Below are 26,858 nucleotides of genomic sequence, written 5' to 3' on the forward strand. Positions count from 1 at the left end.
GGTCAAAACATACGGTTCTGTAAGCTATAAAATGTAATTTCTCTTAAGAGATGCATCAATGTAGGCAAGCGTGTAGTTTTTCAGATACCATTTGAAAGCTGTGTGGGATGATATGTATTAATTCCCTGCTATAGCATTTTAAGTTTTGCACCCCAGGTGTATTTCTGTCTCTTGACAATGTTTCAGTGCTCAGAGTTCAGAAAGAAGCATGCAGTGCGAGCTCTTCTTATTCATTTATATAATTGATTCACGTATTCTGAATGCAACATTTTTCTTACTACTAATTATTGACTAAAGAACTCTGGTAAACCGGTGCTTATTTGAAGACCTTATGTGATGCAGATTATGTCTATTAATGGAAGTTTTGAACATACTGGAGATAAAGAGGGAGCTGTTCAGTATGTTGTCCTTATTTCCTTGCTTGTCTCGTGATTCCAACAACCTTCTCATGAAAGTTACAAAAATATTTCATTGTTTGCTTTAATTTTTTAGTGAAATAGATTTCCTCAAGAATGAAAACTTTGCTGTGTCAACAGCTTATGGTGTAGCTCCCCATCCTTCTTCAAAACAAGTGCCTCTCACAGTCTCAGAGGACAATGGACGGTACTTGGATATCAAGAGCTCTGAGAATGACAATAAACATGGAAACACTGAGGAAAAAAGCCTTTCTTTATCAGCTGAAGTGGATTCAAGGACTTCTAAAGATGATATGCTAAATTCTGTGCCCCGTAAAGAAACCGAGAAACTGTCCTCGTGTGCTCCATCAACTAAAGCTGCAGTCCACTTTGATAAACCTAATAGGTTAGTGATAAGTTTTAACTGAAATACTTTAATTAAAAATTATTGTAAAGTGGATAGATATTTTTCTAACAGTAAAATTCTGCAGCAGGCATAGATCATTTCATGTTCTGAATACAAATGAAATACTTAATATATACCTTTAGGGTGTACTGCTGGTATTTTCACATATTGTTCCTGATGGGTTTTAGGGAAGACAATTTTTAGCATCAACATTAAGGCTTTCTTTTCACCTCCTACTTGTTTCTAAAAGTTGCCCTGTTCCTTGCAACAACAACAGAAGAAAGTTAAAATCAATATGATGAATGAGAAAACAGGATATTTCCATTCTCCATTAAAATTTAATTTTGTAATGAAATCTCTTCTGTTCAACTTGAAGGGTGGCTGGGGAAGTTTTTGCTTTTCATATATAGATGCAGGTGCTTATTGTTGTTATTACAGTATATAAAACAACCGTATATCTTTTTTTTTAATTATTATTTATTTTAATAACCAATAAAGGTTACCAGTGACATTCTGCTTTTTGAGCTGTGAATTCTGGGCAGTTCTTCTTTACATAACTTGAATTCTTTTAATGAAAATAGAGTATTCATGTTTTTACTTGGAAGCTATGGGTTTGTGTCTGGGTGTTTGTAACAAAATCTCTCCAATATATGAAATCTTCTTAAGCATTATAGTGAAGAGAGAAAGTAAGATGTCCAGTAAGTAATAGATATGCAACTGTGTAGCTGTTGGAAGTAATGTGGGCCACCCAGATAGTAATATGTACAGCTGAAGGTATGTATCTGAAAATAATACCAAGCAGAAATCTACGTTTGTGATACTCTGTGCGGATGGAAAATCAATACAGGCTGAAAATTACCACTGCCTCCTGCTCTCCTCCCCACCCCACTCAAAATAGTGAGTTGCTGCCCTTGCTAGTAATTAACTTCTCATGCAAATTTTAAGTCCTGTTCACCCTAGATTTACCAAACTTGTCTTACTCAATCTTAGTGGATGGAGACAGTTTTTTAGTGGTATATTCTTTAGAATAAAACAGCAGTAAATATGTCTGATTTCTGAATACAGTGGGTTAGAGTATTACTACTGATTTAGTCTATTCTAGTTGAACCTTCTGGCATTTAATGGGAAAGTAAACTTCAATAATCAATATTTGTACTTGTCATACATGAATTATAAATTTGTATGCCTACTTTCATCTGTGACTTTCTGCGTGTTTTTTTTGTTCAGAGTAATTGGGAGTGCCCGGAGGAATTAAGAACATGAATGGTAGATGGATGGTTTAGAAATAGTCGAGGATAAGTATCAAAATAGGGGGAGATCAATTAGAGGAAGGAACTATGAGTATCTCCAGAGGAATCTGACATCTTTAGAAAAATAGTTAAATACTGAATAAGTAGTTAAATAAAAATAAAGTAGTTAAAACTGAAGTTTTAAAATCTGTATGCAAGTGGATTTATTTGAAGAGTAGTTGGAGAGAACCTTGAATTCACGTTGAGAATGTTAACTTCAGAAGTGTTCACTGCAGAAATAGATAATGTGTGTGTAATGTTCAGCTATTTTTGTACTGAAAGTTGTGTTTGACGTGTGATTGAAGGGTCAAAAGAAGCCATATCTGATAGTGTTTTATAGATTTTTATCTATGAATTGTCTTCCTGGGTTACCAACTTGGCTTGTAATACAGTAATGTTTTATTAAGAATCAAATGCTTTCTTAAGTATTTTGAGATCTGTGGGAGAAGAAGCACTGTTCAAGTGCTGTGAGTTTATTTTCTTCAGTCTGGGGGCAGTTGTTTGTAGAGGACAATCACTATGGTTTATTCAGAGGGTATTAAAAAGCTGCAATCAGTGCTAAGCCTCAGTTCTAAAAGGCAAGATTGTTACTGCAGTAGCTACAGAATGGATTCTTGGCAAAAACCTTGCTCAGATGGGAAGAAAGGCTAGAAGAGCAAGTGAGCCTGCTTTGTGTAACTGCAGTGAGAACAGATGTGTGTGCATGCCCGAAAATGAGGACGTGGAGATCCTTGGAAAAGTGCCTTGTGTAACAGATTGCAGGAGAAAGCACTAGCGGTAGCTTAAATAGACTTCACTGCATATATTTATTCAACTCATTTTAGGTGTTGGGCAATTTGATCCAAACACAAGGTGTTTTCTGTATGTAACATTCAGTCCTCATTTTTTCAGTAAATTGACTCTTTTTTCCTAATTAATATATGGAATAGAATAGTGGTGATTGATTTTTGTATGCATCATACGTTCTTACATTTGAACATCTTCATTACTGGCATCTGTTGGTCCTTGAAAAGACTTTCCACTGTCTTGTGTGCAAGAGGCCTGTGTTTGTCTTTGTTTTTGTGAGGAAAAGCCTTCAAGGATTTTACTAGATTTCATCAAGCTTTCTAGAGTGTACGTAGCCAGAAGGCGTAATGGAATCCACATCACCCAGAGCTTGCTGTTAATTAATCCCCAGAGAAATTTAGTGGCACTTGTCACACTTTAGCTTTTCAGTCTCTCCAAAATGGGGATAGAACTTTGCCCTTATTGAGGTGTTTAATTAAGGTTTCAGGCAGATAAGAATTCGACATTCTGTGGAGCGCTGAGACAAAAGACCTCCAAGGCAAAGGTTGGCTAGGGCTTTCCAAGTCTGTTAATACTGTAGCACTGCTTTGCAACGCCTGCTCCCATTCTCCCAGTGTAAATAAACTGTAAAGCCTTGAGTAGAGTTTGTAAATACAGCATCCAATAATGCTTTTGCATATTAAGGGCTAGCATATTACCAAACCAAGATCCGTTACAACTGACTACTATCTAGGTCTTTTAGTATTCTTTTTTTTGAAGTAAACCCTTTCATTAAATCAAGTTGATCTGAATTAAACTGACCTCATTAAAATTTATAACATGTTTTAAAAAATATGTTTGTCCAAAAGAATACTTGATTTTAAGTAAGAAATGTGAATTCTTAAGTATCGTATTTTGTAAATAGTCAGAAGAGGAGAAATACCCCAGTATATTTACCCAAATCCTTCTGGCTCAGTTTTAACAGTGTTAAGTAGGAACATAGCTTCTTACTGTTGGTGTTTGGTTTTTTGTTTGTTTGTTTGTTTGTTAGAAAAGAGTGGTTGATGTATTTATTATAGTGTAGTATTTCAATCCAGTAAATAAAAACGTGTATGTCTGTACATGTGCAATCACATGCATGTAGGTTTTTGTGCACTTAGGCTCACAAAATGGCAGTTTTAAGAGTTGAAAAGGTGAAAAACACTTTGCAAATAAGAAATAGGACTTCTTCCGTAATCCCATCTGATACAGTTAGGGGATTCAAACAGAAAATGGTGGTGTACGGTCAGCTATTTTCTGTGCGTGTTCTGGAAGACAAGTGTGCTTTTTAAGCAGAGTGGATGAAGCAGTGTTTGATTAGCATCTAACTACAGGCTTCAGGTAAGGTAGAGGGAGTTTTCGTTGCTGCTGCTGCCAACAGTAGCCTGTTTTATGTAATGGTCAGTCCGATAATTGCTTTCTGAGAATGCTTCTGCCAAATTATTGTCCTTGGACATGGTAGTTCTGCGGCTCTTATTGGGGTTTTATGTATATGCTTGAGGCTTTGAGTAGCTGGGCTGTGTGCTGGTGCTGCATGAGGTGGTACTTCTACAGACACGCGTCAAGAAGGAGGAGGCAGCAACTCGAGTTTAGTTTTGATGCTCTCACTATCTGTCTGAAGCCAACATTTAGATTTCAGGGTGGCCGTTTAGCAGTATGGATTTAATCCTGAAGCTAATACATGACTGACTACTCAAACGTTTTTATCCAATGTGCAGAATCAGAGCATTGAGAAAAACTGCTGTTTGCTTGATATTTTTTCCTTGGTTTTCAAAATTGCCTGCTTCCTCTTGTATTGCCAAAGCTTCCTTTTCTTTCTGCTTTGGTCCTATTTTTGTCTGTGAAGCAGTTTGAAAGAGGTTTCCTTTTTAGGAACTAAAAGTAACTTGTTAATTAGTATATCCACTGTTGCCTTGCTGCAAACTAAAACTCAAAGATAATTTTAAACAGCTCTGCTGTATACTTCATGGAAAACAGGCTTTTAAATGTCATTTTATCTATCTGGTTAAGCCAGAGTCAAAGGATTTGTTCCGTTACCCTTCTGATCTGTTCCTTTTTTCTTCCTCTCCCTTTTTGATGGTATTTCAGGAAATTGTCACCAGCTTTCCATCAAGCACTACTGTCCTTCTGTCGGATGTCAGCAGACAGCCGTTTGGGATCAGAGGTAAATTTTCCAGTTGGCATAAACTAGCGTGTCCTTTATTCTGCATGGTAGCAATAGTTAAACTAGCAATAATTGTTTTGTTACAGGGCTTCTTAATGTAAATAGATAAATTTATGTGCATGAAACCTTAAGAAATAGGGATTTTAGCTTAAGTATGATACCTAGCTGTAACTATGTAATTACTAGAAAGTTTTGAGTCTCAATGAGTGTATTCATGCTTTTGAAGTTGGCATGACAACTGCAAGACCAGAAACTAATGAGTTAGTATGTGAGCGAATGAAATATTTTTGGTTAAGTGATCAGCCTGCAGCAGTTCTTACTAGTCCTCTAAAAAGATGTTTTTCTATTCCTGTGCTTCAATTAAAAAAAAAAGTAAGTTAATATTTTTTTCTAGGTATCTCGAATTGCAGACAGTGAAAAAAGTGTCATGTTAATGTTGGGACGCTGCCTGCCTCATATTGTTCCTAATGTGCTGCTTGCAAAGCGAGAGGTGAGGAACCCTGAAATTTTGCTTTTTATTTTTACCAGGATGCTTTCTTGTTCGTTTTGAAGATGTTGTCATGAAAGTCTGTTACTTGCAATCATATTCTTACTTTTGTGCATGCATCTCTGCTCCTAGAAAATGGTTTTACACCTCTGTCAGGTGAGTTGAGTAAACCTGCATGGTATCCTAATATTTCTTCCTTTGCTTAAGGCACCCATTAGCTTTCAGCAAGACTACTAAATGTTACTGTAGGTCCATTTGTTTGTGGTAGCGTAAATATTTTTGTTAGAGAAGACTGTGCTGGATATGTGTTACAAAGAATAGAGGATATAAAGTTCAAACACTGCATTTGGTTTATTTTGTCTATCAATTTCAAAGAGGATTAATGTTTAGTTTCTTTTACAGCACTGTGTACTTCAAAAAGATTTTATTGTCTTTTTTGGGAAGCTCCACATAACATCCAAGACAATGTTCATCAAAGGCACCTTTTCATAAGAAAATTACCAATCTTGCTTATACGTTTTCCTTAAACTTCTAGTGAATCTAAATAAACTTAAAATGCGATGTTTATTTTGATTGTAAATGAAGTTGGTGTTTTGCATAATCATGCACACTGTATAATATAGAAAAGGAAGACGATGATTGAAGATGGGAAAAAATGGTTTTGTTTTGCTATACTGTACATATTGCATGTTATCAAAAGCATGTTAAAAAAAAAAAAAAAGAAAGCAAAAATGCAACAGTCCTATACTTAGCACAAAAAGAAGAGATTTAAAATTGTACAGTTTGACTGAGTTTCAGTTCTTGCCAAGGGGACCTACAGTATAGTAGATTTAGTGCATATTGCATAAATTTATTTTAAGGCTTTGAAAACTCCATAAGAAATTTGTACTGATCCTATAATCTAAAATTTAGTAACATGTAAGTAATTGTTAGCTGTTAATATGATGAATTTGAGATGTACCACATATTAAAAGTGTCAAACTTTGTAACCCCCCTCCCCCAACCCTTTTATAGTGTGTGTTTTCTTGTTGTTTTTTAATGGAAAAGATTATGTTAATAATCTTTCAAAATAATTCTGTGAATGTTCCAGGATCAGTGCTTAATTTCTGGTTTCATTATTACTCCTCTCCTTCCCTCTGCTTGGCAGTATGTGGTATTTTGGCTTATTTTCACAGCTTGTAGCATAATCCGTGTAATGCATTTAATAGTTCTGTGACTTACAGGCTATTCCCTACTTACTTTGTTTTACAATTGAAGCTAGATCTGATTACATATATTTTCATCTTAAATGAATCACCTGTTTCAATTTGATTGAAGATCTCACAACACAGAATTTTGTAACTGGATCGCATGGGATGCTTAATGTCCCAAGAATTGAAGTTTTTAAAAATGTCTTATCTCAGTTACCACCCACTGCTGTAGCTATTGTAATGTTCCTTCAGGTGTAGTCATGGAATTTGAAGGACAATTTGGGTAGACCGTCTGTTAATATTTTTAAATATCAGCATTACGAAAACCCAAACTAGGAATTAATTAGGCTCTATTCAACAAGGTACAGCTTTGGGTCTTGTCTTAGCAGTCATATTGTTAGAGAGTCTTAGCAGAATTTTATTGATAAGTAAAATAAAAATGTATCAAAAGACCACTGATTTGGGCAAGATACTTAAACATAATGATTACTAGTCTGCTCTGAAAATATATAACAGTGGTATTTAAGATCTTTCTCTGTTAGTGTGTAAAGCATGAGAATTAAACATCATTTTTGTAATGAATCTCTAGTGTCCCCCCCCCCCTTAGTTCCTTAAGTATCCATCACATTCTGTTTGGTTGCAAAATCTTAAGCTGGAATTATTGTGCTGTGTATTTTCATTTTGAAGAAACTGTGTTTGTGGAGAATGACAGTCTCTCAATAGATATTGTCCTTCACAAGAGATTTAGAGGCCATTTCATGAATGCTTCTCATCCTCTTCAAGTTAGTAGCAGGCTTCCTGAGCTGTTAACAAGTGGTCCATTAAACATAGTTGACATCTCAGCAACTAGTTAGTGTCAGAATGACTGACGCATTTCCAAAATTACTTATTTTATGTATTGGTGCTGCTTTAGTTGTTTCATATGTGTTAGGTGCTGATGGAAGATAGGAAAGCAGGGGCGACATGGTAAGGAACCGGGTGGCCGAGGCAATAATTTTAGCTGTTTCTAATAGACCAATTCAACTGGGTAAAACAATAACATGTAATGTAGGTCTTGACAATTCCATGCATCAGCATAGTTTAATTTTATTTTCATCTCAGGTGTCTAGTTTATCATCACTACTGGAAAATATGCATGTGTTTAAATTTGTATGTGCACTTGCATAAAAAGACAGGGTGCCAGCAAATATGAACTGGAATGAAAAATAGCAAAATGTTAAAATCTTCAAAAAAAAATCTTTGGGAATGACTATGTGTTTATCATTTAAAACTAAAGTACATTTATTTAAACAAAATAAAAACATAATCAACCACCTTGTCTTTGCCAGGAGATACACAATAAGTAGATTCCTTTGACTAAATTTTAGTTAGAGAAAAGACACTTAAATTTTGTTTTGCAATAATAAATCAGTTCAAAACTGATTTGTCAGACTTAATAAATGCAAAAATCAGTGTCTGTCTCCAATAACAGGAATAACCTTGCTTACATGTTCGACTTCCATACTCTGCAATCTGTAGTCTTTGAGCAGAGTTTGCACCAGAGTAAACTTTTTGACTTAGTATCAGGATCTTGTTACACTTCATCTTAATCAAGAAACACTTCCGTGACTGTTGGTACCTTTCAATTCCCTGTTATTCCAGGATCAGTTTCTCTATCATGTTAGCTTTCATTAGTGTAATGCAAACGTAGCAAAATCATAATAGCAATAGCTTATTGAATGTCCTCACATTTCCCTGTGTTGGGAAACTTGAGCGTGCTAAGAAAAAAGTTCTGCTGTAATTTCTTCAGAGTTGAAGGAGAGAATGCTGAATCTGCAAGCTCTGAGTGCCGTTCTTGGCAAGAAGAGTGTAATGCTGTAGCTGTGAAGTTGTTTGCAGTAGCATGTGTTAACTACACACAGACACTCGCTACCAAGGCACTTTAGCCTGTGGTTGGTTTCATAGGTATCTGTCTCAGCACAGTTGTACTGCATATCTGACCGCGGATTTTCATCTCAGTCTTATCCTTTAAAAGTCATAAAATGCAGGCTTTGTTCAAAAATTAAAACCAATGAAAAACAACAAAAAACCACGCACACACACACACACATGTTCCCAGGCATGAAAGCAGTCATCCATCAGTGTATTCTAAAAGACTGCTCCTCTTTTAGGGGAGAAATAAAGGAATATAATAGGGAAGAAGAGAAACATTTAAATGAGCAATTAGTTTTTTTTCTGCTACTTAGTACAACTGAGGCAGATGTAGGCTCTTACAGTTTGTGTCATGTATTAACACTACAATTAAATATTTTTTTCATTTTAAAACTAAAAGATGTCTAAATTCTGAACTTCAAAGACATCCTTGCACAAGAGATTCTGTACCTGTAACTTAACTGGAACCTGCAGCTGTATTGGTTGCTTCCATCAAGATTTTTTTAGCTTTATTCAGAGGCTTTACATTACAGAAAAAAAATATATACAATTGTAATATTATGTAATATAATATAATATCAAATATGTTATAATATATAATATTCAATCACAACTTAAACATTGACTAGCAGAGGAGAATAAAAGGAACATGTTCGTGAGATCTATCATAATGTCATCCTGGTTTATTATGTTTACAACTCCTTGCCATGTTGTTAATTTTAATATTTTAAATAACAAAGAAGATGACTATGCCGAGCTATTAAAGTAACCAGTCTTGGCACTTAACACTGATTTCATTTGTTCTCTGAGATGATGATTTTACTGATGAACACTTCAACAAAAAGACGTGAATAGTGAGAGAAACTCAGTTGTACCAGACTTGTCAGAACATTGAACAAAAGTCTTGTAAATGGGCAACAACACTGATAGGAAAATACCATGCTACCTATCAAGAAAGTTGCCAGCAAAATAAACGAATGTTTGCTCTAATGTGTGTAAAAAAAAATATATATATATACATAAACATGTAGGAGGAACTGTTTTACATCTAGTTGAGGTAATACCAGTTCCTGTCAAAAAGCCACCTGCTTTTCACCATAATGAAGAGCTGCTTCATACGCCTATGTAAATGTTATTATTGAGAACTTCAGTCAGCTCAAATAGTGAATCCTGTTCCAAGATCACAGAATATGTTGTTATAAGTTAGGGAGAAGTTGTGCAAAGGTTCTGTGGTATATTTCATGCTGTAGAAAAAAATGTGATTTTTTTTTCTTTGGGGAGACCTAAAGGGAGAGTTACCCAGAAGCAAAACAAAAAGCTGGGCGGTTTCAGTTCTTCTGTGCAGTGTGCTAGGTCAGCTTTGTGGTCTTGTCCATGAGTTACCTGTGTGTGGCTCATTTCACAGTAAAAACAAATTAACTTTTTTTCCTTTTCCCTTCTACAATTGGACATCTCACAAATACAAACTGCTCCAGAAACAAACTTACTTTTTCAGTAGTAGAGGTGAGACCTCCAGTATGATGTGATTTATTTCTGGACTCGCTCATGAAATCACAAGTGTCGAGAATATGATAGCAGTCTGCTTGCTCTCTAATGAGAAAACCATGCGAGTCACTCCTTCTGGTATCATTTGCTGGCTGCAGTAGAAACTAATCACAGTTTTCTGAAGTCAGAGGCAAAAGGGAAAGGCGACTGTGGGGCAAGTACAGGATGTTTAGGAAAGATCCAAAATTAAATAGAGAAGAACATTAAGAATAGAGAAGAATTAAAAAGAACATTTTTAATTTTAAGTTCTTAACATCTAAGTGTCAGCACAAGTGGTATTCCTTCCCAAGGAAGGCAGAATGTTTCAATTGGCACTGGAAGTCCTCTCCTTGATTAGCCAAATGCCAATTTTGTTCTGTGTTATTGGAAAATGTGCGGTTTTCTACAGCGTTCCTCTGCTGGCTTTTTTGAGAATGAGAAATCTGGGATTTATCTAAGGCATGTCCTTTATCAGCAAAAAGGAATGAACTTGAACCTGCCTGTAAGTTGGTGTTGTACAGCTGTGTTCTTAATCATCTTGAATATTCAGACAAGAATCTGTCCCTTCTTAAATCTTCAGAAGACCTCACTTGACGTGTTCTGTCCATCAATGAGAACAGTTTTTTGTTCTTCTTTAGAGAAAGACCCTTTCATCTCCAGTTTTACCTTCCCTTCTCTGAAGTCTGTAGGGAACACGCACAACACTGTTCAAGACTTTTCACTCTTTCTCCACTCCCCTTAATAGAAGGAACTGTAGCAGCAGTGATGCAGCGATGCAGAGAACGCTCTCTTCTCCCATAGTATGCATGAAAGAATGACCAATGGACAAGAAAATACAGCTAATTCCATCAGCTGTAATAACCAGCTTTCTGCAAGGTAAAGAATTAGCCTTGTATCTGCCCCATATCAGTGGTTTTAGGTAATTCATCAACAGCTGTCTAGGTGAATATTCAGAGGTGTTTTCCTTTCATACAGACTCAGATGGAAAAAAAAAAACAAAAACAACAACTTTATTAACTTACTTTAATTTGAAAGGAAGCTTTAAAAAAAGCCCTCATGGCACTGATTTGAAATACAATAGTTCTGAGTGAGCAATTGAGATTCTTGAGTAGGTGCTCAGAAATAGTAGGAAAGTGGAGTCAGTGTAATGATTTCGACAGATGAAACAAAACCTCCTTAAAACTATGTGTCCCGTTTCACAGGAGATATATATATATGTTAATAATCTTTATAAGAATCCTTAAGAATATTTGCAAAGCTATTAGGATGATTTGAACTTAGAGTAGCCTTCAGAAAGTTGTGCCTCAGCATAGTAATGTGGTTTATTTTTTAGTAAAAAGGTTTTTCCATGACCTGTAATCATTGTGGTGAATTTAGTGATTTTGTATATACAAAATGCAATTGGATTTATTTTTTGAAAGATCTTAATGTATCAGTATTGGTATTTAGTGGCATTCTTATTGTAATTTATTTTTTTTTAGAATCTTTTTGAGTTAAAACAGTGTTTGCAGTAGAGAAAATGCTTCTGTGAAGTACAAAACAAGAATAAATAAGTTAAGTCCCCTCCCTTCTTAGAACTTCAAATAGGAGCAAAAAATGAAAATTAAAGATAAGAAGAATAACATACAAAGTGCAAATTCCAGAGGGAATGGAGGTTTCAAATGAAGAAAGTTTAGCTCTTTGTGCAATAACATTTGAAAAATTTCTCTTTAATACGTTTTCACATTTTTTTCATTGTGCTAAAATCACAGAAAAGCAAAACCAAAAATTGGTTCATATTAAAATGTTGAGAAATAGAAGTGTCCAGTTGTTCAAATCTAGTTTTCGTTTCTCCTTCTGTACTTCCAGATTTTTGAAGTGGTTGGTGAGATATTTCTGTATGCACTCATCTGTCTCATTGTAGTTTTCCTAATCCATACCTTTTGATAGGTTAAATATTGCTAAATTGACTCGCAGTACATTGAAATACGGTTTAGGACCTGTTTTGGCCATCTTCAGGGGGGAAAAGAGCATGTTGAGTAGACTATTTTTTTTTAAATGAAAACAAGAACTGTCAAGAGTAGACTAGTTTAGGCGATGCTCTAAAACAGAGCATTTTTCTTTGCTTATAATAAACATAGCTCTGGCTATTCAGGATAATCAAAGTTGAGCTTGTTTAGTTAGCTTACTTCTCAAGAACATCAAGAATAGTTCACTTTGAATGTCTGCAAGTGGAATTTGGCACCTCCCTGCAAAGATGTTAGAGAGAACTACAGTTTTTTCTAGGTTTTGTACAATCTTTCCTGGTAATTTGAAAAGTGTTTTGCCAGTGTCATCTGCTTGTTTGTCACTGCTTATTCATTTGCAAAGAGCTTTTCTGTGGAAATTGGCTCCCAAGTGTGGGCAGGGTGGGAGAGGCAGTCTCCTGGCTACTAGCCTGTGTTTTCTCTGCAGACACCTCGGTCTGTCTTGCTTTTATCCCCCCAAACTCCCATTGTGATATTTCTGTCCATATATTATTAAAATCAACTGGAAATTGTGTGGTTTCCAAATTGGGTTGGAGTAAAGGCTCTTACTATTAGGGTCAAGGAAAGGGACTTCCAGTCCATGTTTTACAAACATTTGTTTCTTCTGGGAATGAATACCATTACGGTTTTGAGGCATATAGATAAGAAAATCTTTGCTTCTGTGAACAATCTTGTATTTTCTCTTAGTTAATGTTTGATATGGTATTTCGTTGGTAGTTTGTTCGTTAAGGAAAACAAATTGTCCTAAAGATAAAATTGAGGCTGAGATACTGCCTATTTATTGAAAAAAAAAAATCTTTTAAGAAACCATGTCATTCTCAATCAACACAAAATAGAAGGTATTTGCAGTCACCTTTACCAGTGTATGTTCCATGATGCTTATTCAAATTTGTGCATGAAAATTTTGTGTGTGCTTCACTGGGCATTTTATCTCTGACTCCGCAGGTTGTTCCATAGATGTCTGTGGAGCTTTCTTAGTTCAGTAGGTAGCGGAAAAAACACAGACCATTTATGTCCTGTAACTCTGGTTGCAAGTGACCTGCATACGTTAGTTGTAATTTTTGTAGGGCTTTTTATTATCTGTACTGGTTGTCCCCTAATCTTTCCTAGCAGGAAAATAATTCTAACTTTCATAGGCCTTCACCTTTTTCAGGTCACTTTTATAAAAGGTCAAGACTAAAACATCTGTAACTTTTTTGATATTACGTGACTAGATTTATCTTCTTAGTTTCTTTTTCCGTTAAGAAAATTTGCCAAAAGCATTTTTACTTTGTTTGGTTTTCCCCTACTTGCAACTTTTTAGGAACTGATCCCACTCATCCTGTGTACGGCCTGCCTCCATCCTGAACCCAAAGAGAGAGATCAGCTTCTACACATCCTGTTCAATTTGATCAAACGGCCAGATGATGAGCAAAGGTGTGTTTGCGTTCGTGTCTTGCCAGACAAGAAAGAACATTTTTTCTTTGTCAAAGAAGCTGAACTAATAGAAATTGGATATTACTGGATGATTTTAAGCAAGTTTCACTGAAGCTGATATTTTGTTGGTACAATGGTGACAAATTTGTGTGGACTTTGGGGCTTTCCATTTCTATAACTTGTACTTTCTAGTTACTGAAATGCAAGAATGTGCTTGGTTAGCTGCAGTGTAGCATTTCAGTCCCTTTCTCCCTTAAGGATGTACTGGGATGTTCTGTAAAAATAAACTTTAGGATCCTGCTTCTTAATTTAGCATCCTACTTCTTAGAGATCCTACTTCTTAGTAGTGGTAGATAGAGGAATCAAAGCAGCTTTTTTAAACTCCTCTCTTAGTGCGTTTTAGTTTCTCATATGTTTGTGAGCTAAAATACCATGTTTATTTAGCATGGGAAAATAGTTGGAGGAAAATAGTACTCTTTTTGTTGTTCAGTACTATAGTAGTAATAAAAATTCAGAAGTCTGAAGCAAATTATTTAGTTTTGACAAGCATTAAGAGCTTTGTTTTATTTTAGTTAAGACTTTGAAACAAAATATTGTTTTTAGTTTTATAAATGTAATTCTTTTTTAGTAGTCAGTGTCTGACTTTGTACCCATCTGGGTAAGATTAAGATCCTTAAGGTTGAAAGTCTGTATCCTAGCTGGTATGTTTTCTTTAATTATGGAAACTTTTTTCATATTTGGTGATTTGTAGCTCTTCCATTATTTTATTCAGAGTTACTGTAAAGCAGTTGTATCTGTTGCTTCTCTATTCTGTCTTCAGACAAAATAGGCTTTAATGAAATAAGCCAAACGTGTTTCTTTTGAGAATCTCTGAAACCCAAGTGTTCTGGTTTCTTTTTAAATTGTTCCCATGTTAAAATATAGTGATGATGTGTAATTGAAAGAGATGGCTTGGAGACTAAAACAGACACAAAAGTATAAATAAATAAGTTAACTTGTAGTACAGTGGCACCATGCAGGTTGAAATGACATAAAGAAGCAGTCCTTGTTCTACTTCAGGTCCATCAGGAAATTGCTCCTGAAAAGTGTACAGTTCTCTAAAATGTTTTCAGTGTCCCGTGCACATTGTGAAGCTAAAACTGTTCTGTGACTGAGGGGGGCAGGAAGCTGCATCTCACTTCTAGTCCCTTGTAGTTGATTTGTCACAAGGTCAGTGGCCTATCAAGTTGATTTTTCATACACCTGGTTAGCTGCTGTTGGGTATGTCATTTTCAGCAGCTAAAAAGGATGAAAATCCAACTTGCTTTTTCCTTAAATTTGTTCAATCTTTGCTGTGAAGTATCATTTTCAGATATAAATTTCTAACTTGTTTTCATAATAAATTTGGGAAGAGTATTCTGCTATATTCCCTGGACAGCAGAGGGGTACATGCCGTGTATGCATGATTTATTTACACACAAGTAAGTTGTAGTCAATTTTCACGTCACCACAGCACCTTACTGAAGAATAATCTCCATCAAAGAAAAGATTCTGAATAAAAATTGGGAAATACATTTTCAGAGCTTGTTTCAGTTGGTAATTTTTTATATCACATTTTTATCGAAGTATATTATTAATGCTTGCTTTTTATCTAAGTAAGTTTAAATAATGTTTTAGCAGTCTTGCGTGCTATCAAGTGAGCAAAGACATTCAGGTTTAATCACCAGGACGATGATGTTAATTAGCTCTTATGTTACTCAGTCACCTGCTGCTACGCTGTACAGGCCTACATTATACATTAAAGTAGCAGATGATAAGCTGACTTTTTTCGTTTGTTAAATGTAGGAGACTGAAATATGGCATCGCATTTTTAGTGAGCAACCCATTAAAATAAACGTGCTGCTTACTATAAATATTTGACCTTGTAAAGTATGCTAACAGTTAGTCAGAAAGCTTGTGTTGTCCTTGCCCCTGTAAAAGGCATTTTGGTGCTTGCAGACGTAGCATATCACCGTAGTCTTGTACATTTGTAATATTTAACAAGCCCACTTTTATCCTCAAGGCTCTGCTCATTAATTTACTGTTTGGCTTTTCCAAATGTGTATCAAATTCTCTTCTGCAAGCAAATACGTGTTAGCTTTACTTGAACTGCTTTTTGGACAATTATGTCATTTTTGGAAGCCAGGGAGCCATGAAGAAAGTAGTTTATTGTTGGGGTCTTTTAGGACAAGGTTAAAACATAGATTGAAATGTAAACTCTTGAGAAGATCTCCAAGCATAATATATGTAGAAACAGCTCTCTTACTGAAGAAAAATTAAAATACATTACACTTAGTGGGACTAGTATGAGTTTTCTTGGGTCATATAATGCCACTTCATGCAGAATTCATGTTATTTGTTGACATTTGATGGAAAGCTCTTGTAAGCAAGTTTTTAGTGTAAACTTCAGGTGTAACAAAAGACTCTGAACTGTGTATTATAAGACTAAATTGTTAACCAGTGCATGCAGCCACTTTCTAAAACCTCTGGGAAGAGCTAAGAAGTGTTAAGCTGTGCTCTTAACTCTTGCCATGTTCCTTGAGTCTGATTCTTGATTTCACTTTGGTTTTTGTACTGATGAAGCTGAGTAGTACTGATTGGCTTTATGTTCCTGTCTAGAGGATCGTAAGCACGTAAGCTGAAGACAGCTGTTTGTGGAAAGCCTTCTCAACATCATGTTAACAAAAGAGAGCATCTTGACAATAAGTAGAAATACATTTTGCCCCATATCTAGTCTAGACAGCAACTTTTGGAAGAGTTCAGTGTTAAAGTATTTTGCTTCAATAATTTGTCATTGAGTTCCTTTCAACCTTTCCTTTCCCTGAAATACCGACTGTTGTCACATACTTGAAGGATGATTATACTAAAATATGTCAAACATTATTTTTGAATAGTTTTGCAATATCTGAAAGCTCCCAACTTTATCGCCAAGGCAAAAGGGAAGTCTGCCTTAATTTTGAGATTTCATTAAAGTTTTTCGATTTTTTTTCCCTTTGTCTGATGCAGTAGATTTCACATGAGTACTGTATCCTGCTATTTGCTATTAATATATTAAGAAAGTATACTCTGTTGCCCAATTCTGTGATTAGGTGCAGTGTGTAGGTCAGGAATTTCTCTTGTTTGTTGTAGAACTTGGAATTGCCACAGTCTTTTGTCTCCATATTGCTAGCACAACATCAGCTTTTGATTTCTCGAGTCTTATCTAATCGTTATGTTTTTGTTTTTCCCCCAAGCCTTTTACCTTGATCAAAGGTCTAGTTCACTGTACGTGGTAGAGAAACTAAAAAATTATTTAAAAAAAAATAATAATAATAATAAGCTTGTGTTGTTTGGCCTAAAGCATGCTAGGAAAAAAATCTTTTAGGTAGACTATTTCTCCTTGTAAATATTCTGAAAGTGAACGCGTCTCCTTTTGATGGAGGAGTATGTTGTATTACTGGTTAAGAAATAATCAGCAGAATCTCTGCCTTTCAACCTTAAGGGCATACTGTTAGCTGCAGTAAATGTTCAGGAGTTCAGACATGGCACTGAAATGGTATCAGATTAATTCTGTCTTGCCTTCTGCAAAGTATTAATGAACAAATTCAGTAGTATTCTAATCTGACTGTAAATGACTGTAAATGATAAAATGACTGTCTCAAGTTTACGTTAAATTTTACTTCTTTATCTACAGTAGAACCTTATTTTGTGTATAGCTGTTTGTGAGGAAGGTGGTTCTTCAAATGTCTGAAATGTAGGTATGATGAGGGATTTCTGACCTCACACAGTTCCTGAAGTTACTCACCCAGCTGATTGCATGGATTGGTCAAAAGGTCATTTATATTTTAAGTTTTTTTGGATCCTAATAGTAAATAATAATCATTTAGGAATTAGTATTTCTAAATCTCCTAAATTGTTTTTGTTGTGTTTTTTTTTAGCAAGAATATAAATAGAAATCAGATTGATTGTGTCCTTTCCATAATGGGCTTTTGAAGATTTCTGACAAGAGTAAAGTCCAGTATTTTGGGAGAGATGACAGTAGCTTGCATATTAGAATGTTGCAAGACCATTTCGTGAAAGAACGAAATGACTTTGAACAAAGGTCATTCAAACCAACAGATGCTTCTAAATAAAAGCAGTAGGTAGTGTTAATAAACTTAGATCTTGTTATTGCATGGTGAATCATGGTATTCGGAATTAAGACTTGTATCAGAGATTTAGTTAGATATTCCTGATCTCAAACATTAGGAAATGAGTGCTCAGCGGTTCCCCTGTCAGAGATTTTCAGGCTTTGGTCCTTTGCGTTTTGGATCTACTAGTTTCTTGAAAAGGCATATTAAGTAGAAAACAATATAATGGCTTTCAGTTTAAGATTTAGCCTTTCAGTCAGTGCGTATGGAGTGAGATTTTGACTGTAGATAATTACCTGTTGCCTGACTATACCCATTTTTCCTAACCTAAAGAATTAGGGCATCTCATGTTATAGAGCTTCTCTTTATAAACAGATTAAATTTTTTAAACTTATGTTTTCAGACAGATGATACTGACCGGTTGCGTGGCGTTTGCCCGACATGTTGGACCAACACGTGTAGAAGCTGAGCTTTTACCACAGTGTTGGGAACAGGTAATGCTTATTTTGTGCTTTACACTAGTAAGTTAGTTACAACTTCATAAATGTTGGGTTTTATTTGCTGAAGGGGAGGTTGTTTTAGTTTTGTTTTTCAATAAATGTCTGTTCAAGGAATTTTTTAGAGATGTATTTGGATGATCTTTGTCATCATTATATATACCTTTATGTAACATGGAAGAGAATTCAGAAACAGAAAATTTGATCAAGCGTATCTGGAGATTCTAGGTATCTGTACATCACAGACCTGCATGTTATATAGAAGTGCAGATAGGCACACCTTCATCAGCAGTGCTGTCTAACCTATTGCCAAGTAGGTGTGTTTATAAATTTCAAACAGTCATTTCCAGACTGTTGGAAATCCATTTGCATTCAAAGATATAACTTGATGACTTTTACATTGTAATTAATAAGTCCTTGGAGCAGTATCCACGCTTCAGCTAGTTTAAATTCTTCAACAGAAAATTAAAGATTAATGTAGTCAGGAGTATAGATGGCTTACACCTCCAAGACCAGCCTGAAGCTTACAATGTGACTTCTAGAATCACAGTGACCTTTTCTACAGATAGTCTGAATTAACAGAAAGAACCGAACAACCAAACTGAATGATCTTTCTGAGACACATAAACAGAGCAAGATGAGTTCGGGTGAAAATCTTTATTTTTCCTACCATTAGGAAGGAAAGAGATTTCATCACCTAAAAGACGGTGAATAATTAAGCTATGACAAGAGTTGTAATGCTTGCTTTGATGGCCCCGTCTTTCTGGTCTGATAATTGTCTCCTGTTTCTCCACATGCATAACTCAGCCATCTCTGTTTCACAATGAAGTCCAATTTTTAATTGCCTTAATGCTTTCTGACAGTGCAAGTGCATATTAGATGTAGCATTTGTGCTTATGTGTATGACTAATTTATCCGTTGATTAAAGGAAAGACCCACAGCAGTTAAACTCAAACCTTGTTTTGTTTTCTTAGTCCTTCTCATGAAAGTTAAACAGTTTCTAGAGGAACCAGTCTCACTTCAATAAGAGCCCATCTTCATCGTTCCAGTTTCCTGATAATTGCTGATGCACAAGACAAACCAGTCCAACTGTGACAGTGCAGCGTATCAGGCTGCCAAGCCGTATGACATCATGCATTTATCTCATGCAGTTTGCCAGACTTTGTTTGCAGTACTGAGCCCAGGTCAGCATTTTCTCCAGCAAAATACTAGCTGAATCTCATTGTCACAAAAATGATTTTGTGGAAAGAACTCAGAAGTACCCATACAGTATGATTTTCTACTTTCTCTCAGTAGATGCCCCTAATCCCTTAATCTTGAAGGGGTTAATGTAGTTGGGCTCCAACCAAAATGTATTTACAGATGCAAAGGACTGGGCTTTCAGAACAATGAGCATTTTTATCTGCGTACTCTGGATCTCAAGCTAGTCTTTGCAATATTTCTACCTGCTGTTCACAGCTCTACATGTAGAATTTTCTGGCTTGCTCATCTGAGTTTAGATCAAGGCTCTGTGGATGCTAAAAGTTCCCTAACAGCTAGTGACCAATTAACTGGTTTCCAAAAAATGTAGTACTACAAATTAAAGACAAAAGAAAAGAAATGATAATCAATTTACAGTTACGTTTACATTGTCATGGACTAGCAATCTTCCCTGAACAAGCATTAGAGAAACTTGAGTCTTTTTCTATTTTCCTTTCCAGTATGTCAGTATGTCTTTGCAGTAACAGGGGCAATATTTATATTGCCTTACCACTCTGCCTAAACCAGATGCAGTGAGTATTTGCAATTTCCCCCAAGTAGGCAGAGGTTCAGGAAGTGGAGTGTATGTCTATTACCAGTATGGACTTTGTGTTTAGAAAGTTGCCACATAAAACTAATGGTATCTTTGGCTTAAGTATTAAAAGCAGCCTGATATAGGGCCATAGTGTTTGTCATCTATGAAATCTAAATCTCCATGCTTGCAAAATATTACAGGTGCCCTGTTGGTGTATGAATGCCAAAAAAAAATAATAAAAATTATCGAAGACACTCAAGAAGTTCTTTCATGCTTGATGGTTCAGTTTGCTTCACATGCATGATGTATCTTCAGAGATTTCCCTTCCCAAGATGAAACAAACCCACCTCTCTCAGCTTCCCCCCATATATCAGATGCTCCTATCTCTTAATTGTCTTATCTTTCTGCTGGACTTGCTAAAATGTCCATGTCTCTCTCGCTGGGGAGCCCAGAACTGTACACAGCACTCCATATTTGATATCACCAGTGCTGAGGAGAGAAGAAGAACCATTTTCCTTACCTACCCATTATGGTCATCCTACTGCTGCCCAGAATACCCTATACCTTCTTGGCTGTGAGGGTGTGTTGTGAGCTCAGCTTGGTATCCACCAGGCCCTCTGGGTCACTCTGCTGAGCAGCTCTCCAGCCAGTTGGCCCTGAGCCTGGCCCTGTGCATGGGACTTATTTCTGCTTGGGTGCAACACTTTGTCACACATCTTCCTTACTGGCCGTGGAATCACCCCTTGGGGCATTGCACTGGGGACTGACCCCCCTCTGCTGGACTTTGTGCTTCTGGTCACAACCGTTTGAGCCTGCAATTAGTTCAGCCTGGTTTCTGTCTGCCTCACTGCGCACTTGTCAAGCCCAGACTTCATCAGTTTATATGTGAAGATGCTATGGGAGGCAGTATCAAAAGCCTTCCTGAAGTCAAGATAAGCAACATCCGCTGCTTTCTCCTTGTTCTCTGAGGCAGTGATCTCATCTTAAAAGGCTATAGGGCTGATCAAGTGTGGGTTTTCCTACCCAAATCCATGCTGACTTGAAGAACGTGATTCCCAATCATGTTCTTGTGGTTTCTGGGATGAATTGCTCCAATGCTTTTCCAGACAGTGAGGTAAGGCAGACTGACCAGTAGTTCCCTGGATCTTCTGTCTTGTCCTTCTTGAAGATAGCGGTCACGTTTGGTTTCTTCCAGTGCTCAGGAACCTCCCCCATTGCAACAGCCATTCAGTGTTTGTCAAGAGTGGTCTTGCCACGACAGCAGTCAGCTCTTTTAGCATTCAGGGGTATATCCCACCAAGGTCCATAGACTCCTATGTGTCCAATTTGTTTAAATGTTTCCTAACCTGATCATTTTCTCCCAAGGGTAAGTCTTCCTGGCTCCAAAGTGTCCCATGGTTTTTAGGGACCTGGGATTGCTGAAGAGAAGTCTGCCTGGTAAAGGCCAAGACACAGATGGCAGCACTACCTTGGTCTTTTCCATGGTAAGATAGCTGGTCCTCTGCACAGCAAGAGAAAAAGGAATAGTCACACCAAATGCATATCCTGTTTTACCTGACAGGATTAAACTATTCACTTTTCCCGTCATTGTTTTGCCCTAATTTTTTTTTATTCACAAGGTGTATTGAAACGTATTACCTGTTTTTCATTGGTCAGCCATTAGTGCTCTTCTCTCACTGGACATTAAAGCTGATTCCACCAGGATGCAAACTTCTTTCAGAAGTGTCAACATCAAATTTCTGTGGCAGAATTTTCAAATGGCCTTTGGAAAGGGAAGGTAGGCAGCACAGGAGTTAGAGGCTCTTGAGAACAGGAACTGTGCTCAGTCACATCTTAGAGACGTGACACGTTCATGGGAACAGAACTTCAAAAGTATGCAAATACTTTTAGGCTTAGTATTTGTGTCCTCTCCTGACCCCGACTGCTTGGCAAGACCCGGGCAGCTATGCTACAATGGTTGGCTCAGATCACTAGAGGGCACTTGTGTAGTTCTTAGAGGACGAGACATATTTCAGGATCTTCCAGCTCCCAAGTTACTCATATTCTTTGGAGAATATTTTCTGTGAGTCCAGCAACCCATGCACTGCTTTCCACCCGTATTTTTACTGCGTTTCCATACATGTTTCTCAGCTTCTTCTCTTACAGTAAGCTCTGACTTACAGGAGAAGGCTGTATCTGCCCTGCCTCTATGCCTCAGTGCAAGAATTTGAGGCTGCTTTGTACCCATATGCAACTTTTACAGGCACAGCCAATGTTTATCTAAGAGGTGCACACACATCCCTCTGTTGCAGTTCATTCTAACCACATTTTGAATACTGGTTTCTGCAAAGCAAATAGCCATTCTGTTTCTCCTCACCAGATCAACCACAAATACCCAGAGAGACGGCTACTGGTAGCAGAGTCTTGTGGAGCTCTAGCACCTTACCTTCCAGTAAGTATTAATAATGACTCTTAATACTTTTCATGAAACTTAGATTAAAATCTGTTGCTTGACATAAACATCTGTTACCTTTTTAAATACAGCCAAGGGTGGATGTTATGTGTAGACAGTCACGTTATCTTCTACTTTGTCACATAGAGGAGGTTCAATAAGGAGGATATGTATTATTATAGAGGAGAGCAGGTCAGTGTAGCTATAATGTGTCTTAACAACCAGTGTGGCCTGATAAAATCATCTTTGCTTCAGAAAACATGAAGTAATTGATCCTAACTACCTTTAAGGAAATCATCACTGAAAAAATAATTGGCACCGAGTAACAGAGTTCTTTGGACACTGTGGAATGTTTGACATGAAGAGTGCTGCTAGTCAAAAGAGGCAGCAAAGTTTGGTCAGTGGCCAACTAGAATTTGAAGCTTCAGACAAAGATGAAAATAATCGTAATTAAAAACCTACTTCTCCAATTTAGCAATGAAATGATTAAAGATTCTGTTTTAAGTACTCTTCTAAATCTAGGCCTATGGTAGTATTTTGCTGTCAGTTATTTCTGGTATGTGTTTCCATATGAGTTAAAGGACTCCAGTTCTGTGCTTAGTAGGACAAAAGGCTCTCTAATGAGGCTACTGAAACTTTATTTTAATTCATCTTCTATTTTGGCAGCTGAATGCATAGTATTCAGAAGGGAATCCATAGTTGGAGGAAGGGATTGTTGTTTGTGAACACTAATAGAAGGGCAAATTATTTATAAAAAATTATATGAACCAGCATGTCTTGTTTATTGGATTTAACATGAATTTTTCTTCTCTGCAAACAGAAGGAAATTCGTAGTTCATTAGTACTTTCCATGCTGCAGCAAATGCTAATGGAAGATAAGGCAGATCTGGTACGAGAAGCTGTGATCAAAAGCCTTGGCATCATTATGGGATATATTGACGATCCAGACAAATATCAACAGGTACAGTTTGAGTTGGGTTCTGTGTCTATGAAATGTGTTTTGTATTTATTTCATGAGCAGGAAATACATAATTTTAAATATTTTTATTAAACAGTTCCTGATACCTTTAAATGTTCATGGTTTATATGGATGCTGATTTTTATTGTATCACTGAGACTGAAAAGAAAGCCAATACTTAAAAGTGTCATTAAAACCTTGGGTGTAAGCTTCATACAGAAGCTTCTTTAATAATTCATAATTCACTTTCAAGAAGATAACACTTCATTGCCCACCTGATACTATTAGCCAATTTGAAATCATCATTTGCTAGCAAAGATTCATCTACTGCAACAAAGCCTACTTGTAGTTGTTATTAATGCTAGCTAATAATATTTAAAGTTCTTGAAAGTGAAGAATTTCTCTTCCTGTCATGAGTTTTTGAGGGTGGAGTGGTAAAATGTGTTTGTAATAATTCTGATAACTTGACGGTAAAAAAACACTGGCAAGGTTGTTGGACTACGTGTTGTTCGCCTTTGCAGATGAAGTGGGAATGTATGTTGAGAGGCCTCAATATATTACTTTAGTTTACTTTTTATTAGTGTAAAAGTTTTACAATGGGTGATTTTTTTTCTAGTTTGTGCATATTTTGCGTAGCTATCTTTAGCACAAATTGTAGGAAAAGTCGTTATATTCTTAATTTTTTTTTCAGGGCTTTGAACTGCTGCTTTCGGCTTTAGGAGACCCTTCAGAACGCGTAGTTAGTGCAACACATCAGGTATTTTTACCTGCATATGCTGCCTGGACAACAGAGCTGGGAAATTTACAGTTCCATCTTATACCTACACTGCTTAATAAAATTGAAAAACTGCTCAGGGTATGTGTTCAGCTGTTTCTACACTGGAGAGTTTTCTTTGTATCTTGGGTACATATACTGACTTTTTAAAAACACAAGAAATGGCTACTTATGTTAGCAACTTTCTGGAGATTTTTTTTTTTGTAACTCTAATATTTATTTGTGCTTCAAAATGGGAAGAAAACAAAAAAGAACAAACGAAACAGATGCTTCTTTAACAACATTTTGTTTTATAGCCCAATAATCAATGTGCATTTCAGAAGAAGTTTACTCGATTCTGTGACCAGATGGTGTGTGTTTTTTTCTGAATACTTGTCCTGTATTTACATTGTTTTTAAGTATCACACAGTGTAGCTTTTAATAAAGTGCAGTATTTATTGCACACCAGAAGAAGGACAATTGAATGGTTTAATTACGTGTTTTGTAGTTTTGAGTCTGTTTGTCTGCAAGTGTGCCTTGGGGTAGATACCTGGAAAGCTCTGGGAAATAGGATATCTCATACAATTTAACATTCTTAACCAAGCTGCCAATTTCCAAAGTACGTGTAACTTGTTTATTCAATTTTTTGATGCATTGATCCTTGAGATGAAAGAGTCCCATTTTTCAAAATGTGCTGAAAAATGTTCTTTCAGAATATTGATGTTCAATGATGTGAGCCACTAAATGCCAAAGGCTTTGCTGCTTAATTCTTTTGAGAAGTATCCTAAGGGTGAGAAGGGTGTTTGGGTGGTGACACAAAGTACACTTGTGGTCAGGATATATTACTATATAATTAACATTTCTGTGCAGGAGTTCATCACAAGTGCATCCAACCTGAAATTTTAAATGTCCTGTTTGTTTCAGGAAGGAGAACATGGCTTGGACGAACATAAGCTCCACATGTATCTGTCTGCTTTGCAGTCACTGATTCCTTCATTGTTTGCATTGGTGCTACAGAATGCACCTTTCGCAAGCAAGGCTAAGCTTCAGGGAGAAGTACCACAGATAGAAGGTAAATGATGAATTTATGATAAGTGAAATTTTGGGAAACGTAAGTATAATTCAGTGACAAATCTCAAATCAGTGTTACATGCAAAGAAGAAATTTCAGGAATCGTGCATAGTCCACATTTACCTGGAATTTTCAAATACTTAGGGTTAGTACAAAAAAATGAGTTGCAGAATTTGTGCGTAAACTTCGGTGGTGGTGTTTTTTTTAATATCACACTGTCTATAAGATGATAATCTAAGTTCCTGTCCCCAGTTTTTTCTACTCTACCTGTTTTTTTTGTTATATTTTCAGATGTAGCAAGAACAGAGAGAGAAGTTCAGGGAACCTCTGTTGTGTTATGAACTTCCTTTAATGTGACTGAGTTGATGGAGAGAATTACTGTTCTTTAAAAAGCTAGATTCCAACATAGGAAGATTTGTCATGACTTTTTTTTTGTTCTGTTTTTTCCCTTTTTGGGAAAAAGTCTTTCTACTTCCTTCCCTCATCCCCCCACTCCTACTCCATTGCTATGAAATAAGTCAATGTTCAAAAAAACCTTTCTCAGCTATTTAACTAATTACAAACATCAGTTTATTGATACAGAAGAAATATGTAAGACATGGTTATGTACAAAATGATTATCAGTAGAAGAAAGGAGAACTAAATTATCTCTCTCAGGATTTTTTGGCTAAAATTTCTTTAGTTACCTAGCAGTGTTCCGTAGTGTAGGTTATAGGCAAAATGGCTTCTGTGTGCCTAGTGACATCATTTTATGTAATTCTGTGACAATCTTGCAGCAAAATACTTCACTGTTCTAATACAAAATATGAAATGGGAGGAAAGGGGGAAGGAAATAAGGTTTTGCCTTCTGATTTGCCCTCTATGCTTTTTTACATTTGGGCTACCCTTAGTAAAATCTTAAGCAATGTTTCCTTTTTCCAGTCTTTCCTATGCGTGAGCCACTTGATTATTGCCAAAAAATAGTTTTCATTATTTCATCTCAGAGTATTTCTCTCTACTTCTCAAAAGAATCTTTTGAGGAAGCAAAACAACCCTTAATTGGACTTCGTAAAGGTTTCTGAAGAACTGTTGTCCACAAATAGCCAATAATAGTTCAAGAAGGCTGTCATCAGATTCAGTGAATTCTTACAAATAAAAGATTTTTCCAAGTATGAAACATACAGCCTAGTTCAGGAGCTTTCACCATCTCTTATGTGTCTATGTAATTACCGTGGCAGACTGAACGGCCTATTACTGAAGTTACACTTAGATCAGCACTCCCAGCCTATAGAGTGTTTTCTTCCATTGTGAATACTGTTTAAAGATTTTACTGGTAATACCTGCTACATGCTGTTCACAGTGATTTGTGTCAAGATTCAAAGAATGGGTAACAACTTTACATTTAAAGGGGAATTTGGAAAGGAGCAAGTGGTATGATATATGCATTAATGTAAAAGTGTTAGCCATGCCACAGTAAAGCTCTGCCAGCTGACCTGAGTCATTTGAAGATGAGTACATTTTCCCTGAGTTGCTAGTGCTTAAATAAGGAATTCAAAAATTTCAGGCTTTAACATAGTCAGAGAGTTGCTTCCTCCACAGAAGTGGAAGAAAAAATCTCATGTACATGTACTTTTCACTAATCCCATAGCACTGCTGGAACGGCAAGTTTTTCTTG

At 36.3% G+C, this 26,858-nt stretch overlaps 1 protein-coding gene across 1 annotated transcript in view; it reads left to right on the forward strand.

Moving 5' to 3' along the window:
• Positions 1 to 26,858, forward strand: part of RELCH (RAB11 binding and LisH domain, coiled-coil and HEAT repeat containing) — a 73,421-nt gene that overhangs the window by 27,698 nt on the left and 18,865 nt on the right. Inside the window, exons 8-16 of the mRNA XM_032181284.1 lie at positions 493 to 801; positions 4,983 to 5,058; positions 5,453 to 5,548; positions 13,480 to 13,592; positions 18,123 to 18,213; positions 22,350 to 22,421; positions 23,242 to 23,382; positions 24,071 to 24,235; positions 25,058 to 25,205. Of these exons, the coding sequence (XP_032037175.1) occupies positions 493 to 801; positions 4,983 to 5,058; positions 5,453 to 5,548; positions 13,480 to 13,592; positions 18,123 to 18,213; positions 22,350 to 22,421; positions 23,242 to 23,382; positions 24,071 to 24,235; positions 25,058 to 25,205 (1,211 nt within the window). The remainder of the gene's footprint in view (positions 1 to 492; positions 802 to 4,982; positions 5,059 to 5,452; positions 5,549 to 13,479; positions 13,593 to 18,122; positions 18,214 to 22,349; positions 22,422 to 23,241; positions 23,383 to 24,070; positions 24,236 to 25,057; positions 25,206 to 26,858) is intronic.

This window comes from Aythya fuligula, chromosome 2, assembly GCF_009819795.1.
Source record: "Aythya fuligula isolate bAytFul2 chromosome 2, bAytFul2.pri, whole genome shotgun sequence".
Taxonomy (NCBI): domain Eukaryota; kingdom Metazoa; phylum Chordata; class Aves; order Anseriformes; family Anatidae; genus Aythya; species Aythya fuligula.